General features: G+C 35.2%; 1 protein-coding gene across 2 annotated transcripts in view; it reads right to left on the bottom strand.

The window, feature by feature from the left end:
- LOC139145809 (uncharacterized) overlaps positions 1-20,346 on the bottom strand; it is a 46,136-nt gene that overhangs the window by 3,876 nt on the left and 21,914 nt on the right. For both annotated transcript variants that reach the window (XM_070717195.1, XM_070717196.1), the window contains 13 exons: positions 20,161-20,271; positions 18,426-18,627; positions 17,640-17,714; positions 16,943-17,095; positions 15,980-16,224; positions 15,127-15,281; positions 10,681-10,734; positions 6,275-6,357; positions 3,626-3,700; positions 3,038-3,182; positions 2,404-2,552; positions 1,679-1,751; positions 89-255 (listed from right to left, as the gene is read on the bottom strand). In XM_070717195.1, the coding sequence (XP_070573296.1) occupies positions 89-255; positions 1,679-1,751; positions 2,404-2,552; positions 3,038-3,182; positions 3,626-3,700; positions 6,275-6,357; positions 10,681-10,734; positions 15,127-15,281; positions 15,980-16,224; positions 16,943-17,095; positions 17,640-17,714; positions 18,426-18,627; positions 20,161-20,271 (1,687 nt within the window). The remainder of the gene's footprint in view (positions 1-88; positions 256-1,678; positions 1,752-2,403; positions 2,553-3,037; positions 3,183-3,625; positions 3,701-6,274; positions 6,358-10,680; positions 10,735-15,126; positions 15,282-15,979; positions 16,225-16,942; positions 17,096-17,639; positions 17,715-18,425; positions 18,628-20,160; positions 20,272-20,346) is intronic.

Raw genomic sequence — 20,346 nt, 5'->3', positions numbered from 1 at the left:
AATCCTTTCAGGCCAAAATCCATGTATATTTGAGTAGGTCTGGTAACTCACCAGACAGTCAAGGTTGTTGAAAATCAGAGCAACTTACTTGTTTCGGCGGTGCTTCTGTTGAACTCTTAGGTCTTTTCTGTGCATCTTTCATCAGTGCTTTAGCATCTATCTTGTAACTGGACAGATCAAACCTAGATTTCTTGCTAGTTTGGCTGTCTGGTGTCTTCACTTCAGGAATCTCAATAGTTATTGCTGGTGTAGTTTCTAGAGAGATAGCAAGTATATTGGATATAACATACAATTGTGAATATACAGCCACACGTAGGAATTGATGTATATCAGAAGTTGCACATGCTATATTTTAATACAGTGTATTGAACATCATTGAATTCTACATTGTATGAGAGAGAACTATCACATTGTGACAGTGTGTGACACTGACTGTCTCTACCACTTACTATTAATGGTTGCAATAGAACTATCACATTGTGACAGTGTGTGACACTGACTGTCTCTACCACTTACTATTAATGGTTGCAATAGAACTATCACATTGTGACAGTGTGTGACACTGACTGTCTCTACCACTTACTATTAATGGTTGCAATAGAACTATCACATTGTGACAGTGTGTGACACTGACTGTCTCTACCACTTACTATTAATGGTTGCAATAGAACTATCACATTGTGACAGTGTGTGACACTGACTGTCTCTACCACATACTATTAATAGTTGCAATAGAACTATCACATTGTGACAGTGTGTGACACTGACTGTCTCTACCACTTACTATTAATGGTTGCAATAGAACTATCACATTGTGACAGTGTGTGACACTGACTGTCTCTACCACTTACTATTAATGGTTGCAATAGAGCTATCAAATTGTGACAGTGTGTGACACTGACTGTCTCTACCACTTACTATTAATGGTTGCAATAGAACTATCACATTGTGACAGTGTGTGACACTGACTGTCTCTACCTATTACTATTAATGGTTGCAATAGAACTCTCACATTGTGACAGTGTGAGACACTGACTGTCTCTACTACTTACTATTAATGGTTGCAATAGACTGAAAAGTGAAAACTAGGCAAGATTTTCACAACACAAAGGATTATCTCAAATATGTATGACATATCGCTCGTGCATATATGTCGTGAACTGGTCAAAATCTCGTGGTATACCGTCGCTGGGTGTGCTTTATTGCTATTATATCATAACAGTATATTGAAATTATGGCATGGAACGTCAAAAACGGGTTTTTGCTCAAGCTGAGAGCTCGCGCGTATGCCAGCCGTGGTATATCGCCAATATACCACGGTTCTTTTCATGTCTCGACCAATCAGATCGCTGTATTTGCGCCATCAATATACTGGTATGATATAATTAAGCAATAAAACACACCCAGTGACAATTCCATGAGATTTTGACAAGTTCACGACATATATGAAGTGAACTGGTCAAAACCGAGTGGTATACCGTCACTTGGTGTGATTTATTGCTATTATATCATAACAGTATATTGAAATTCTGGCATAGAACATCAAGGATTTTGCCCTTGCCGAAAGCTTGTGAGTGTGCCTACCGTGGTATATTGCGAATATACCACGGTTGTTTTCACATCTCGACCAATCAGATCACTGCATTTGTTATGATATAATTCATATTTTTGGACAGACCTTCAGGTTTTTCAATTGGTTCAAATGTAATTTCAACTTCCTCCTCTTCCTCTTCTTCTTCCTCAGATTCCTCCTGAAATGTGATGTACAACACACTACATTATTTTAAGAAAACCCTCTTACTGTGTAGCAAATGACTGAGTACAATTACTGTGATTAGTTAGAGTCAGCAACTGTAAGAAAGACTTCTACAATATCAGAATCTACTGTACATGTATTTTAATCCTTCACTGACGAATTTTTCTACACCTCTGTTTCTCACGGATCAATTGTGGATGCCAGTAGAAAACTACAAGTTCAATATCAATGACAACAGAGGGAACAATACTGGAGTAAATTCAAGGGTGTGCAAATCCATCTGCTATTGTATGTGGTGGTCCAATACCAGTACTTATAAATCTTACTGCTGATGTGCAGAAGGTTATATCTGATCAGTTTATTGTCACTGTTCACAGCAACTTAGGGAGTCTATTTGTATTATTCAATTATAATGGTAAGATTCAGCCAACCAGTCGGATAACAGCTTCCGAGGCGCTGCACATTAGCCCAAATCTTATGGTCCTTCCAGCTAGCATAGTCCTTGTATGCATGCATTGTCCCAGTAGCCCTGTGAGTCCTGTAATGTTCAATGGTCTGTTGGACCAGGGAATGGAAAATTCAACGGTTTGAAGATAAAATTCACCATGGCTATTGGGTCAACCTGGAATATAGATTGGTTTATATACCTGAGAGAGTTCAGCATCACTGACACTGCTTGGTGGGGTGGGGGCTGGACTGACACCAGGTGATTCTCCAAATACTGGCATTTCAAAATCTAAACCAGAGTCAGGACTTTGAAACAATAGCTTACTAGACTTGTTTCTCTTGCGGTACACTGCAAAGTATAAAACATATCACAGTAGCATTATGTCAGATTGCCTCAGAATATGAATATGGGTCAGGAATACTTGGTAATAGCTGTTTATGGCCATCAAAGTTTACAAAACATATTTGCATGATGAGAGTTACTGGAGTAACCCCTAAACCTGTTAAGCCCTAATTCCCTGTAAACAGGTCCACAATCACCATTGATTACAATGGGTTTGGGCCAAACCATTGTGGCGAAAGGGAGCTATTATATATTCTAATGAGTTTTCAATTGAATATGAGATATATTTGATACATAAAGTTACTATCTATGTAATTTTACGCAATGTTGTGACATCATGCAAGAATGCATGTATTTCTCTGACATTTCAGGCCATTTCTCAACAATATGTATATACGTGAGAATGATCAAAATGTATAAAAACACAGATATGATCTCATGTGCTGGAAAGACCATACATACCACAAGGTGAAGTGAATCAGTGTACTTACTTGCAGCTTTTTTCATGATATCCTTGGCTGTGAAATCTGGAGACATCAATAAATCAACTCTTGATAATCTACGAGGTGATCCAATGGGAGATAGGTAGATATCTGTTGGTGCCATAGACAAGTCACTGTCTGACTCATCATCTTCCTGCAAAAACAAACCATGAATGGATTACTTGACAAACTCTGTTATCACTTTTACCCACACTTTAAGGAGTAGTGTTGTTTTCTTTTTAAACTTTTCATTTTACTGTGTAGACAGATTTCTAGCATAAAAGTGGCCTCTCTTTGTTTTAACATACATTTTTAATGTATATATTGTGAAAATTAATTGTTTGACATAGTGTGAGAGGAGCCATTGGTTCAACAATACCTCTTCAATGGTGTGTTGGTGACAGTGATATCTTGCCATGGAAATCTGACTTAATTCCTCACTGGTGTGTGTCGGTGATGGTTATACGTTGTCATGGAAATCTGACTTAATTCCTCACTGGTGTGTTGGTGATGGTTATACGTTGTCATGGAAATCTGACTTAACTCCTCACTGGTGTGTTGGTGATGGTGATACGTTGTCATGGAAATCTGACTTACCTCCTCACTGGTGTGTGTCGATGATGGTGATACGTTGTCAAGGAAATCTGCACTGAAGTCCAATTCAAATGGTACCTGTGATGACAAGTACAAACACAGACTGTCATTGTGTGAGAGATGTCTTGGAGCAAGTAACTGCAGTACTTTGTGGCATTGCAAGAAATAGTTTTGAAACAGGCCTGTACCTAACATTCATTTTAACTGGGTAAGATTGTCCTAGAAATTTAAATCTAGATCTTGTTGCTTACTGCTACGATCATATTTGCTTAAATTTGTTGACAGTAAAACTCATCAAAGTTCTTGATAACACATACAGGAATGAAAGGAACAACAATTTCTTCCAATTATGTACCATACAGTACCTTGGTAATTGAAGGTCTGTTGAGCAATTTTCCATATTGTCTAAATCGGTTGGTTTAGTCCGGTAGGATTAACACAAACATGGGGCCAAAGTCCCTGAAGCTACTATAGACATGGATACAAAATTAAGTATTTCCTGACTGTACGAAATTATCTCACTAAGGTCATCTTAGGGACTTATAAACCAAATATTAAAGCTGTCTGACCAACAGTTTTGAAAAAACAAGCGACTCAACAGTCGACAGAGCTCTGCTGTGTTATTGTACGTAGAGAATAACTTTTTGTGACACATGTATTGATGAAGAAGGTGGATATGTTTGATAGCTCATTTCAGGATGGCCTGACCAAAAAAGGCAAAATTAGCTGCAAAAATACAAAATTCAAGATTTCATCATAATTTCAACATATTACATTAAGATAAAGCCTAGGAACCTGTATACCAAATATCAAAGCTATCAGATGAGTAACTTTTGAGAAACAAATATTTTGACCAAAAATGGCAAAAATTGACCTGAAAATACAAAAATTGAAGATTTCATCAAATCACTAAGACAACCCCTAGGAACCTGTATACCAAATATCAAAGGCATCAGACAAGCAGTGTTTGAGAAACACATTTTTTGACCAAATGGCAAAAATTGCACCAAAAATACCAAATTGCAGATTTTATCATATATTCAATATATCATATTTAGTTCATCTGTAGGAACCTGTATACCAAATATCAAAGCTGTCAGACAAGCGGTTTTGATGAAATAAAGTTTTGACCAAAAATGACAAAAAAATTCCTTATTAAAGGCATTCGTTGGCACCAGATTGTCTCATCAGAAAATTTACCCACCAGATTACAATTTCAATGGAAAACAAAAGGCTATCACACCTCCAAAATCCTCTTACAGACTAGAACAAAGGCGATCCCTGGGATCGCGAGTAATGGCTTTAAAAATACAGATTTGCATATTTTATCACAATTTGAACAAATCGAAGTTGAGTTATCCCTAGGGACCTGTATACCAAATAACAAAGCTGTCTGACCAGCGGCTATGAAAAACGCCTTTTTTGGTGCTAATTTGCATATTTTCAACAATATCAAAAAATTAAAAAAATAGTTTCTCATAATCATATTTTTCATCTACAAAACAATTATCAAATCAGTAAATACTGTGGTTCTCAAGATATTTGAGTGGACGGACATCCTCACAAACAGACATAGTACATACATACATACATACATACATACATACATACAGACTGACGCCGGACGCCCGACGGATACCCATCCCAATAGCTTCTATAGACTATAGTCTATAGTAGCTAATAAGAACTAATAATGTGATGGTAATGTTATTATACTGCAGAACACTACCTTTTTCAAATTCATTTATGCAGCAACTTTTGCAGACATCAAGTAGGAAATTTTCAGATTTGACCCGTAGAAATGGCCTTGATTTCTACATAAGTTTCAACATTTTGCGACTTTTTTAAATATGAAAGATATCTATATCATCAATGGTGACATTATGGAGAAAGATTGAATCAATATATGATGAAGCATGTACATATTACTTATGTGGCAGTCAATCTTACAGTTGACACAGTTTTCATTACTCATTAACCACCAGTCATTGAAGTTCAAGTACTATTTCAGATTTACTGTTATTTATAACCTGTCACTGTAATTGAGTGAGGACATTGAATCCAATCAAATTACATAGAAACCACACACTCAGTAAGAAGCATTGTTAACGCACTGTGCATTAAACAAAGCAAATATGGCAAATATTGAACCAATCGATTTGTTATGGAAATAGACAGACATGACTGTATTTCTTCAGTTCAATTTTTAATAAACATATGCACAGCTGACTTAATAGCGGGATATACGGATGTGTGAATTTCTCAGTCATATTTGTTATAATACCCACCCTAGATTACATGAAATTCTTACTTTTACAGTTGCTTATAGCTGTATGCTAGTGTATGTGTGTTAGGTTTGGCTAAAGAGTGGTAACCTTGCACAAACATTGCAGAGCCTTGGCTGGAGAGTGACAACCTGAGTAGCAACCTTACATTAACATTGTACATTAGAGCTGTAGGGTTTAGTCAAAGGATTTTTATATGATATGACATTCTGTGGAAATCTTACGTTTTAACTGATCATTAGATCAATTTCGAGGTGAAGACCCTGTCAAAAGTATTTGAAGGGAATGTCTACTTGACAAGATAATAAGAAATGGAAAGAAACAAGATGTGTAGATAGAGAGATGGGGAATAAAAGAATAACCATACCAGATAATTCTTCATATCAATTGGATCAGGATTAGCAGCTGCTCCTTCATATCTCACGGCTGGATCTTCATAAATGTCAGACTCTGAAATAAAATCATATCTTGTTCGGGACTTTTTTCAACTATACATGTATTTCTGAAAATCTGAGGAAAACAGATGTATTTCATAATTGACGGATTTGCTGAGATACAAAATGTTCGATGTTGTAATTTCAAATATCTCATCTATTTCTCTTGCTCTTTTCAATTCTAATACAGAGTAATATATGTGTGTGTGTGTGTTTTAAATTACATGAATCAGGATTATTTGAGTGATTTATGGAATCAAACATGTTCAGTGTCTCATATTGCAAAAACAAATATTAAATGAATAATAATGGAGTTTATAGTTTCCACTGAACACTGAATTCATGAAATACAGGCAGGATAGTTATAGATGCACTGAAAACAACTGCTTCTACAGAAACCCCTTGTAAATTATATTTTTGAAGTGTGAACTGCATAGCTGACACACATTATTGATTATATCTGATCATTGACGACACAAAAAAATGTTAAAACATTTATGAAAGGACATCAAATTTGTCTAAAATACATGAATATCTGATAATCAATTCTTAGCCGGTAAAACTAACTCAGCACAGCTAGTGCATTATGTATAATACTGAACCAATGGTTCCAGGGAATCAGCTGAAGCTAGTGCATTATGTATAATACTGAACCAATGGTTCCAGGGAATCAGCTGAAGCTAGTGCATTATGTATAATACTGAACCAATGGTTCCAGGGAATCAGCTGAAGCTAGTGCATTATGTATAATACTGAACCAATGGTTCCAGGGAATCAGCTGAAGCTAGTGCATTATGTATAATACTGAACCAATGGTTCCAGGGAATCAGCTGAAAATGAATATGCATCACAAAAACATCTTTCATGCAAGAAGACATGGTGCAGAGCTCATCACTCAATCTTCCACTTACAGGATGGAAATTGAACAAAGCCTAACTAACATAAGGATTTGGATCATGAAGAGTTGCTGTCAATCAGTCAACTTTTGTAAAGTATTTCCATCATAGCATTGATTTATAGCTATTCTGAAAGCCTACATATTATCAGTTTAATTGATATTAATCACTGCTTATCTAAGAACATGAAACAATCATTAAAGAAAACATTTCATTTCTAAAAAGGTTAATGTCTAAACATTTTTGGCCATAGTCACAACAAACAAAATAACAGTAACTACAGACACAGAATGTGGCCTATTGTAAATTATGTTCTGTGATGTTCTGTACAAAAATTCATACTTGTCGAAAATGTTTATATTACATTTGAAAGAATGATTAAACTGTTTTTTTATTTTTTCATTTTTGCCCCCCCCTCCAAAAAAACCAATAATCACCACATGTCAATGCATTCCAAAGACAAGTAGACATATTACACAACCTTTACACAGGCATAGAAAACAAAATTTTGTCAGAATTTAAGTGGTAAGGAACGTCATACCCATGATGCTATGTTTAGTGACAAACCTAAATCAGAATCAACACTATTGTATTATCATATTTATCAATGAAAAACTCAAAACACCTCATCCTATCTACATGTTTATATGACTCTGCCGCAAGCAGTAGATGAAGTTGTTTGACCACATTGGCTAATGTTTATAGAATCATAACAAATACAAAAATACCAACCAATGCCCCTTTCATCCAGGTACTTTGGTCTATTGAGAATCTCATGTGCATAATGATAATGCAAGCTGAAGAAATTGAAGCTCATTCTGCCGGTAGTCATCTTGGAATTTGTGATTCCTGGCAAGTCAGTTATCAATAACAGCTTTATAAACAAACACAGAAGTTGCTGATTTTCCATGGAGAAACATATCCACAGCTGGTCGTTTCCAGAAACAATCCATATTTACAAAGGTTCCTATCCACATATGTCCACAGAAACAAGTCCATATCAACGGATGACTCCCTACAGACAGTGATGCACACCATACTCTACCATTCCTGGAGAGCTACGTCACTGGCAATAGCAAGCAGGTGTCTATGATGTGACTGTACACGTACATAGGGTTGTTCTATACTACACTGTAATGAACTGATTAATGGACTGGAATTTCTGAAGCTGTGGCTTTTGAATTTGAAACTGGTATTTATGGAAGAGTGCAAATGAAAGCGCTATTGGTTGAATAATACTGTAATCTGAGACAGCCTAATTTGCATATGAATAGCTTCACATTAAAGACATGACCAGTTCTAGTAAAGGTGACGTGTTCTTAATTCATTTCTGTTAAATTGAAAAGTCATTGACAGGAGTCAGTTGAACAGTTTATTAAACAATAATTATGAAATGTCTACAAATACTGAACTATTTCCGTTTAGGTTTGATCATGTTTATGTTGCCTTGGAGACAGTTATTTCTCCTTGCTATGGTTCAGCTATATTGTCAATGCTTCTACTCACAATATGGAAGGCCATATTACAACATGCTAAGCTGAAACACTTGTTGAATTTTTGCCAATAGAAGAACATGCAGTGAAAATCTTGAAATTATTTCAATGCTAAACGTCAACAGTTATACTATGTAGACTTGAAACCACATGTCCAGTATCTCAGAGGAAATTCTCATGTGTCTATATCTCAGTCTGTGCTATGTATTTAAAATTCTACAGTACTTATAGGCAACATTTTGAATATTTGTAGTATTATACTACTAATTAAGAAATGAGTTATCAAACACAAACAACCTTCATATTTATGGTTACCGTATTAAATAGTAGGCAGATTTAATAAATCCAAATCATGTAGTGTGTCTGTGTGAATACGTGATATTTCAAAGGCACATACAAACAACCATGTTACATGTTCAGACATTGGAAGATGGTACCTGATGTAAAGCCTCTAATTATTTAAAACAGAAATTATGAAATGGAAATGATATGTTCTAAGAGACACCTAATTGCTATACTAAACCAGGTAATTTTAATGTGTTTACTTGTCCTACATACTCAGCTGTTTGATGATGAAATTGCTTCTGTTCAAAACTCAATATTGAGTATTCACTGTTTGAACAATGACAGCAGTTGAATGGGCTTTTTAGAACCCATTCTCAATATACAAATATTAAAGTTCTGTATACGTTCCAATGAACATATCTGCTTCAATATCAATGTCATACCTTGCCATTCAAAAACCAGAGAAAATTTGTAGTTGTAGAAAAGTGAAATATGTCATTTGGAAATGCAATATTTAAAAATATTGCAAAAAAATATTTTTAAATCATTCAACACAGTTTTACTTCATCTATTATCTTCTAACAAAATGTCAATTTTGACACATTAGAATTATTATGTGAATGAATAATCCAAAAATACATTCTTCACATAATGAAAATTTGGATTTCACAACTAGTTACATATGGAAGTTTCATAATACACAATATCTGATATCATTTGAATGCCCTTCTGGTATAGACATTATGATACCAATAAAATTTGAGAATAGCAACACGTACATCATTCTTAAATTAAATTAAATTCAAGTAACATGGGTTGATTAACCACAGTGAAATAAATAATAAAAAGTTGGATAAATATTGGAAGAAGATGTCAAAGGCTTTGTGAGATGAAAATGTGAATTTGGATAGAAACCACTCTATTTGTCAAATGTTCATGTAATGAAGTTTGACAAGTAAGTGAAGAAAGTAACTTAATATGATTAGGGTTTCTTTTAATCATCAAATTAGACGTTTGAATAAGAAAACTGCATCCTATGATGGGAATGCAATATTTCATATTTTGATACTTTTACAATGTCTTCTGGGTTCCATTTTAACATCTCATTTTCATATTTTTTTCTAAAATGAAGTTTTGACTTTTACAAACATTTCACACTGATCACACTTTTGATCCTTGCAAAGTCTCCAACACAATGACCCACTGAGGAACACAATGACCCACTGAGGAACACAATGACCCACTGAGGAGCACAATGACCCACTGAGGAACACAATGACCCACTGAGGAAGTGTATGAAACTATTCTTGAGAGAAATCGGCAATGAGAAGGAAATTATAGTAACCATAGTAACAAATGCTAGCTTATACTGTATAAATAAGTGAAGTAAACGGTAAATGTTTTCAAGAAAAGTTAAAAGAAATTACTTGTGTGACAAGAGTACATCCAGCAAAGATGACACCTATTTTTTTTACATAATTTTCAATTGTAATACAAATGACAGAAATAATAAATTAAATAACGCATTTTCTGTTTCTTCAAGCCTATTATTAGTAACATCCCATGCAAATGAACAAATAAATGAGCCTTTTGATTCAAATACCCTCCATACATTTGCCGAGTGAGTAAAACATTTCACCTGTTGAGGGCAGTATATAGACTTACCTATTTCAAACTCATCTTCATGAACATCTGCTGCACCACTTTGTGATGGGTTCACTGGAAAAAAAAAACAAAACTTTTAATTCAGAAGGTTCTAAAGAATAACACAGTTATAAATGAGGAAATTTCACAGTTTATATCAGATGCCAGTGGTTGTATTGCTGAATGTGTTACAACATGGTTTACATGATTTTAAATTGAAAACAAACTGAATTTTCAGGAGATTACAGTTTTCATGAAGATATTTGCAATTTCCAATCAAGTGATAAAAATTGTCTGAAAAACTGAGCATTGAATTATTATGCAACAAAATTGTGATTAGCTAACCAGCTATTGTGAAGTTCTGTATAATTCTATCACTGTTGATCACTTGCATAGGATTATCATACAATATACAGGCACTTTTTTGAGAATGAAAAATTAAACTGATACTCGACAGTGAAATAAGTTGGCAATTCAAGGCCTTTTTTGTATATTTTATCCATTACAAATAAGTTCATGGTTTGCAAACATAATATGCTTGACAGTGACAGCTTACTACCTATGCTATTCTCTCAATGCAGCCAAATGTCATAAATAACATTTGTTTTAGAAACAGCAATTAAAGTTCCCATATCCTCATTAGGCCAAAGTAAGTAAATTCTTTGTTTTGCGTCCACTCAAAATCCTAAAAGGTACGCGGGTAAGCGGCTAAAAAACACACACAGAAAATTTAACACAAAATCTTTTTGCCTTTATTGGACAATTTTTCTCAAACCACATGAACACTCGTGTCACAGTGTGACACACTGTATGATCACTGTATGCATTTTCATAACAAATGGATCAAAATAAACAGTCATTCTTTGACGTTTGCTTGTCCCTTATTAGTTTTAGATTTCTTTCTTGTGCACTCAAAGTGTCCACATGTCAATACCATTGCACAGCAACTTGACAGCCTCATCAAATTACTTAAATCTGGAGAGTTTGAGGAATGGGTACACTATAACAGTATACAGTAGCGGTCTTTTGTCCTCAAGTACTTGTACGTTTTTTCAAGTTTCTTGTAATGTCTATGCTCTGATGGAATGTCATAGTTTTGCTGAAAGGTGTCTGTTTTGAAAGAAAACACCAAACAGAAATGGTAACTTGTAGCCTCTGCATTCAATTTTAGAAAGATGGGGCATCAGAGAGAAGATTGAAGAAATTGGTGATATAGTTGACAAAAGTATTCCCTGCAGCTTCCTCGGGACCATTCGTAAAACCAGCACCTTAAATTCCTTTCCATCAAATAAAAGAAATCATTTCGCAATTGTCAGTCTCCACACACAGACTCATCAGACCCAAATTTAGGTGGAAGCTTCACATCTATATTCCTTGTACTTTCGTGACACCCCAGATTGATTGAAAAGATGAAGTATTATGGCATAAATGGAAATATTCTATAGTGGGTCAAAGCATGATTAACAAATACAAAACAGCGAGTAGTCATAAATGGAGCATCATCTGAATGGAGAATAGGTCACAAGTGGTGTCCCAAAGGGTTCAGTTCTTGGACCAGTACTCTTTCTAATCTACATCAATCATACTGGCGGTGAATTAGTTCTGAACTCAAAATTTACTGACAATACCAAGACATATCATCCCTTGCGAAATTGTAGTGATCCTGAAATTCTACAAGCTGATTTGGACAAGCTACAAAAAATGAGTGAACACTGGCGGACGCATATTGTCTACAACAACCCCTTCAATAAATACTCAATGAACAATATTTTGCTGGGACGTACAACTGAAAAAAATGACTTGGGCGATCTACTTCATTCTACCTTGAAACCGTCAAGCAAATGTGATAAGTTTGCAAAAAAGCAAACAGATTGTTGATCTCATCAAACGATCATTGTCGATCAAATAAAAAAATGTCATTCTTGTGAGACCACAGCTCGAACATGCAGTACAAGCTTGGTCACCATGGCTACAAAAGGATATAAAAATCTTAGCACGGCAAATAATACCTAAACTCCAACACTATACAATTATCAAAATAGACTTAAACAGCTTGGTTTAATAACACTTGAACAAAGAAGAATTCGTGGCGACATGATTCAACTCTAGAATTAGTTATCAAAGGCCATGACCACTGTAACCTTTCACTTGAGTTAGCAGCCGACTCGAGAACTTGAGGACACTGTCCCAAACTTCATAAACTAACCGTTCGACTTAACACAAGAAAGTACTTTTTTCAGCAAGAGTTGTGGACACCTGGAATAAATTACCAGCCGATGTCATTAATGCAGAAAGTGTGACCTCCTTCAAGAGCAGCTACAACAGCCTACTACAAGTTCTAACTTTCACAGAGGGATTCTAATATACTTTCCCATACCCAAACTGAACAAAAAGTACGTAAAGGCCTTTCGTTTATAGGACTGATCACTGGTTTATTTTTTGTTTCAAGTTAAAATGGACGAATTAATCAAATTTTTGGCAAACCTAAAAGACCAATTAACTAGGATAGGCCTCAACAGTTTCCGATTTTCCGTCTGCCATACTCTCTGAGTCGTGGTACCCAAGCCCGGTACCCAAGTCCAATCGACTGAATCTCTCTCTGTTCAAGTCCCGATTGCTCGCAATGACCATGCCTTCAAGTTGCCGTGCAAAGGTTTCCTGTTTTTTAACTTCGATTTTTTCCCTGCTTTCATCCATTTTTTTTATCGTGACGACAAAGCTACAACAGGCAAAGCCACAACAGACAGCGGGAACGTGAGGCCCGGCGTGAGGCTGAGAGTATCGACAGGGGTAAATGTGTAGAGAGTACTGTTTTACGTCAACGCATGGTCCATTAGTGAAATCTGACTGCCGTAAAGGAGTGTTTCGTCGCAAAGTTAAAAGCCACGACTTGTTTTTGCGACAAAATAGCGCAACCAACGGCGAAATTTTGAAAGGAAAGTTTGTGTTTTTTTTCCCGAAAAATCTCCAAAAACCTAGGCGCGCGCGGACGCAAAACAAAGAATTTACTTACTTTGGCCTTATCAGTTTTGTGACCAAAATAATATTTGTTACAACTACTGGTATTTACTTTCTATTTCAATAATATTTATAGAAGATTACATACAAAACTTGTGAGTGGTTAAAGTTTGCAGGAAAAAAACAGTGCTTTATTAATATCTAGACTTTCACAATTCATCAGTCTACGTATCACACAGCATAATGTACATTAGAATCGTCAGATCAGTAAAATTGGGTGATGTGAATGGGAATGAGTGATTGGGACCATTGAGGGGGGGGGGGATGTTTTGTTCAATTCCACTTCATGTACCTTGGAGGTTCTGTCACAATAATCTACAATTTACTACTTGATATTCATGGAAATACATGAGAGTAAAGCAATGCAGATGACTCATATAAAGATTATTATAATTCAGTGAGATAGCACTGCCATGTCATTTCTCAGCTATTTGTGTGTGTTGAAAAGAAAATATCATGACTGTATTTTTCTTACAGGTTGAGAGTTTAATATTGTTTGTGCCTCTTTATCTAATACAATTTTGAAAAATTTTGGAAATCATAAAATAGGAGAGGTAATAGGCAATGTAGGCAATCATGGGTGTGACACAACCTCCAGTAATCACGTTATCAATCTTATACAGACCTTTGATCACTGTATCACAGTGGAAAAGGAAAAAGAAACAAACAAACGTAAGCTGTCATTGTAATTTTCAACTGAAAACTGTACAAAATATTGTATTAAATATGTACAATGACACTGAAAATTTTGAGCAGACTTTAGTCACCTTGTCATGGGATGACAGGCAATTGATATATGTACATATCAAAATCCTCTTTGAAATACATGAAAAGTACCACTAAGTCCTTTCCAATTTTAACTTTTACAACTGTTAAGACATTCCGTACCATCTGGTATATTAAAAAGATAGACCCAGATACACAAGCAGATGATAAAGTTCTACCTCCTCTACATCATTTTGGTGTTTACTCCGATCAAAGTCTTAAATTCTATAAGCTCATACTTGTAAATTTGATATACTGGAAGTACAAGCTAACTGTTCACCGCTGATTCCTTGTAAACAGTTCCACAATTACAATTGCTATGACGACATGTTTGGCCCAACGCATGGTAACGAAATGGTCAAAGTTTTGAGTGCTTTTTTCACCAGCTAATATGTATGTGGCTCAATTGCAAAACTAGATAACATGGACAGGTATGGTATATCATGTACCATTCTACATCTTTCAAAAGGAGATGTTGACAACATTTTATCTAGTTTTGCAATTTAGCCACATACATAATCCCTTCACCGCATACTTTGGCCAAATGTGTTGGTACAACAATTGTAATTGTGGAACTGTTTACAGGGAATTTAGGGGTGAACTGTACAGATGGCTGTCACTGTCAGGTGAGAACTAATACAAAATAAGTATTTCTCAGGATTCATAACCTTTTTTCAAACTGACCTTTTGTATGATCAATGAAGAAGATATGGTTTTTAAATCCAACCAGTACATCTCCAGTCTTGTTGAGAAAAGCCGCTGTGGTCAAAGATTCATCAAGTATAATCTCTGTCTGCAGTGTTTTGCATGTGTCCCATACTTTTATCATACCATCCGAACTTAATTGGAAGAGGAGAACATTGAATATTAATTTAGAAGACTGGTATCATACTATCAAATGTGTTTGATATTTAAGCAATAAAGCACACCCAGCGACATTATACCATGAGGTTTAGACCAGTTCACATATATGCTCGAGTGATAGCGAGTGCATATATAAAGTGATCTGTTCAAAACCAAGTTGTATACCCTCTCTGGGTGTGATTTATTGCTATTATATCATAACAGTATATTGAAATTCTGGCATGGAACATTAAAAAAGGATTTTGCTCAAGCCGAGAGCTTGCGTGTGTGATATACCATGGTTCTTTTTGCATCTCTACCAATCAGATCACTGTATTTGCGCCATCAATATACTGACATAATAGAACATAGTTAACAATGAAGTACAGATATTATCACACACACTTTCCTAAAATACATGTTCATATTAACTTTTTAACTTTGATAAAAATTGACTGTCACTTTTTACATTATAAAATGATGCAACCGTGAAACTGTAAAATATCTTAGCTGATGAAGAAAATGCATGACTTACAGTATATTGAAGACTTCGATAATCAATAAGAGAGAAGAGTCTACCTTTAAACAGTACATGGTCACAATGAACAAACACTTTTACTGTTACACTAGTGTACATATGTCAATAAATGAGTACTGGATAGAAAAAATTGTAAAAACTAAAACATAACGTCACCTGCATGTCATAAAAATTTCCAAATTATGGCATGCTTTAGCACATATGACAGGAGCAAAATGTTCTCGTTTCTTTCCTCCAATACTGCCAGTTTCATCAATGGCACTTCCTTGATCACTGCTAATGTCTGAGATATCAGATATGCTGCTACGGTGTCCACTTCTACCATGGCTGGACGGATCTATCCGTTTTAATTCATGGATTTGAACTGAACCAGTGGAGTGACCACACAGGAATATGTTACCCTAGTATCAGAAATACAAAGTAATTGTCAAGCAAACTTTCAAACCTGACCAATGCATTCAGGGTCATACAAAAAACAGCAATATACAATAACATAATGAACATGTACTTTGATTTCAGAAAACTGCAGTGCCAAGCAATGTATTCCTGTGCCTCAATAGGATACATCATATCTTTAACAAGTAACGTATAAAACTGTGACTGAAGACTGAAAAACATAATGTGGGAAAGTTGCCCTAAACTAAACTTTGTTCAGTGTAGCATGGTGTGAGTTATGATAACATAATGCATTTTAGCAGGGAAAATGGATTACTTATTTTCTTAAATGAAAACCTGACTCCACATACAGATTCTCCATGCCAATAACTTGTCAGACAATTCATAGAAAATTCATAGAACACTGATGACATTTAGACTGTCTATGTCAGAGGCATGAATGGAAGGTTCTTTTGAAAGGAACACAGATGTTACGCTTTCTAGTATTATATAGGTACAGACATCTTAATAATTTTGTTCTGTAAAAAAACTATACTCATTTCTTGATTCAGAAAAAATCTGACGGGTTAAAGAGTTGTTAAACTGTTAAATTGACGGTGCAGTGTTGGAGTGTCTGTTTTAAAGTGAACTTTTAAAATAATAATACAAATTATAGTTAAAATGTATCTAATCAGTGAACTCCATCATAAATGATGTGTGATGTCATTCAGAATTGATACTTACAATCACAGCAAAATCTGTTATAGTGGTTGGTGTTGTAACTTCATAAAGTAACTCTAGGCTTGGTAAATCCCAACATTGGAACAGAGTATCTTCTCTAGGATGACACTGACTGATCAATATACTGTCTTCTTCATTGTACCGTATGTCAAGTATCTGAAGTAACAAACATTTGAAGTGAACATTTCATAAAATCACAGATTTGCAATATAGATACAACACGATGATTTGTAATCAGTAAATTCATTGAATTAATCCCTTCATCCAAGTTCCCATATACACGAGTCTCTCAACCACATTGAAAACAATAATGTTTAAAGTATGGTGGTTAAAATACTACGGTCAAGATACAGGAATGTTTCCTAATGGCCACACTGTTGTGATTGATATAGACAAAAGATAACTCTGTCGGAATGGGAATAACTTTTCACTGTTCAAACGAGAGTGTCCTAGAGAATACAGGTCAAGGAAAATACTTGTACAAATAAAATGAATTTCACCATATCTCATTCCAGCTACATTCTTGCAGTGAAGCAATCAGCTGATAGACCAGTGATGATTCATTCAGTCAACACTATGACTAAATATAAGCATGAGAACACTAACAGAGCATGGTCATGGGGAATTTAGGTATTTGTTAATAGGTGAGATATGAACAAAGATTTTTTCATATGATAAATCATACATGAAGTTAACTTACAGCATCCTTGTTTGCTTGCAAAACAAAGTGTCTTAAACCAGATGTCACAGGATCCATAAATAAAATACGACCATCCTGAATGTAATACAGAGGATTACAGGTGAAAAACATGCAATATTTTTCAATACTGTTTCAGATGTAACAATGTCATTTTCTTCTGAAACAATGACTTCGGTGCATTTTCCTATCCTAATAACTGGATAAAAGCAGTGTTAAATAAAGTGTATAGATGTTCAACCATTATTCGTGGGAAAATATTTGGTAGTACTATTTCGTGTACAGCACACACAGTACAGTCAGAAAGATACTTATTATACATATGTTTAGATAAACTTATTGACTACATCATCATTTGCAACACTTATGTACCTATCTGCAGGTGCAGGCCCAACAGGGGAATTTGGCATTTTTCCAAACAATGTTAAATTCCCCACCTACTGGCTATACAAATATATATGTCAGATACCCTAGGGTGGGGGAGAGTAGAGGCTGCATGTAGATAATTTAGGACTTGATATCTGTCAAAATTAATACTACCATCTTGCAGCATTGTTAAATTCCCCACTGTCAGGAGTATTGTGGCAATCAAAGTCCCCTGTCCTGGGATACAGTTTGTGATCAACTTCTACTGTTGCTACGTACTCTCCCGGTGGAAGATGGGTACAATATGAGTGTGTTGCTAGGAATGATACTGTCACAGGATTTGTCAGATGTTATTAATATTTATGTAAATTTAGGAGTTCAAATTTTTATGCATGAATAGATAAAGACTAGTGAGATATGTACCTGCATTCCAAGCAGTAAAAACTGTGTGTTATCTGGACACACATATCCCTCATCTGTCCAGTACATAGTGGGACAATTTAATGTACACAGTACATAGCATTCAGCAATAGCCTCAAAACCACTACCACTTGCAGTAGCACGATGTGTTTGTGTTGGTCCATGACCAAAGATACCACCTCCTTTACCAGATGATGGACGTAACCTACAAAAAAATATAACAATTGATTGGAGGAAAGATTACAAAATATGACATTTATGTACATCAATAGCAAATCTCTCCATTAAGACTATACGGTGCATGTTACCAATTATTTATATCTCTTCCAATCCGTAAAAACAGGATAAGTAACTGAACAGTGACAAATGCGTACAGAAAATTCTTGCAATTTTTATCAAATGAGGGCTCTGTTTTCTTCCTTTTATAACCACTTAGAGATATGATTTATCCACAAGACCTAAAACAGACAATTCAAATGGTACAGAACACAGAAATACTTTGTAAAGTATATGAATTTATTGGTATGATGTAATGTAGAAAATTTCCTAAATTAAATTATTCAGACCGTTTTTTAGATTTACATGAAGTTTCTGTAGTTTCTATAACTTAGTGGGTATCTGAATTTTGGCTTTAACTTCTGAGTTTAGTCACAGATTACAGTCCTTCCATCATCAAAGTTCCATTGCCAGTTTATTTATAGTACAGGTAAGCATTATGGTATGTACCCGCTGCACTGATGTCTCAGTGCACTATGAAACACTGTATGTTCACTTTGCATACAAACTTATCAGTTGTTACTATGCAAATCTTGCCAAAGGTCAATCAGGCCAATGTGCAAATTAATCTGAACAATATCTAAAGGTGGCACTCAGGTGATGTACCCTGACTGAATAAACACAACCCACTTGAAATAACTTGAACTGCTTTGTTTTAAAATGTGATGGGTACCATTTTACTAGTGGTATAGCCACAAACTGATGACATCAAATCACCATACACAATACACAGTGCCATAATTACAAGGTGTCTGTGTTTGTGTATGGTGATTTGACGTCATCAGTTTGTGGCTATACCACTTGTAAAATGATGCCATGTGATGATGCATAGCAGGTACAAAGGCTGAGCATAAAGTTAGTGTACATGGTCAGACAACTAGTTACACTGACAAACAGATTCACATGCTACTCGTTGTATAATGTAGTGTGTTGACAATCTATAGGGTTAGGGTCACTTTCAGTCTGAACACAACCAGACACAACTCATCAAGTGTAGAAAGCGCTTCAGGGACAATGTTTAGTCTCTCAAACTTTTACAATAATCTTTTAGGCTCTCACTTGTGGGGTCTCTTTTTGAAGCTCATGGAGTACATAAAGTTTTCACTGATTTAGTTTTGTGAAAATCAGGAATTTTATTTTCCAAAATAGATCGAGTTAACACAGGGATGGTGGCCATTTCGAATTTCAAATATTCATAAATATTGGGTAATTTATTTCTCTTGTACCATAATTTGCACAGTGACCCCTAATTTTTATTCTGGAATTTCAAACAGAATGGTTGAAAGTTTCCTTAAGAAAATTTGAGCAAAACTTTATAGCTTTCATTTTAGAGGCAGGAACTACCTTAAGTAAAACTTCCTCATGCACTGATTCTCGATACTCTTGAATTCCCAGAGAGTGTTTCCTATTTAATGACCAATCTCTACTTTGACCTTATCCTAGCTGTCAGATTATTACTTACACTGGAGCTGCAGAACTTTCTGATTCATCCTCGGCTTTCTTGTGTTTCTGTTGAAATACCTGCTGTAGTTTAAACAAGTTCCATACAGCTGTCCGTGTAGCTGGGTCAGTCCTGTGTAAGTATTCAAGATACATTTGTTAATATGAACAATAAATTTGGAATTAATTAATCTATTAATTAAAATCT

Source organism: Ptychodera flava, chromosome 12 (genome assembly GCF_041260155.1).
Source record: "Ptychodera flava strain L36383 chromosome 12, AS_Pfla_20210202, whole genome shotgun sequence".
Taxonomy (NCBI): domain Eukaryota; kingdom Metazoa; phylum Hemichordata; class Enteropneusta; family Ptychoderidae; genus Ptychodera; species Ptychodera flava.
This window is presented reverse-complemented; position numbering and strand designations above follow the sequence as displayed.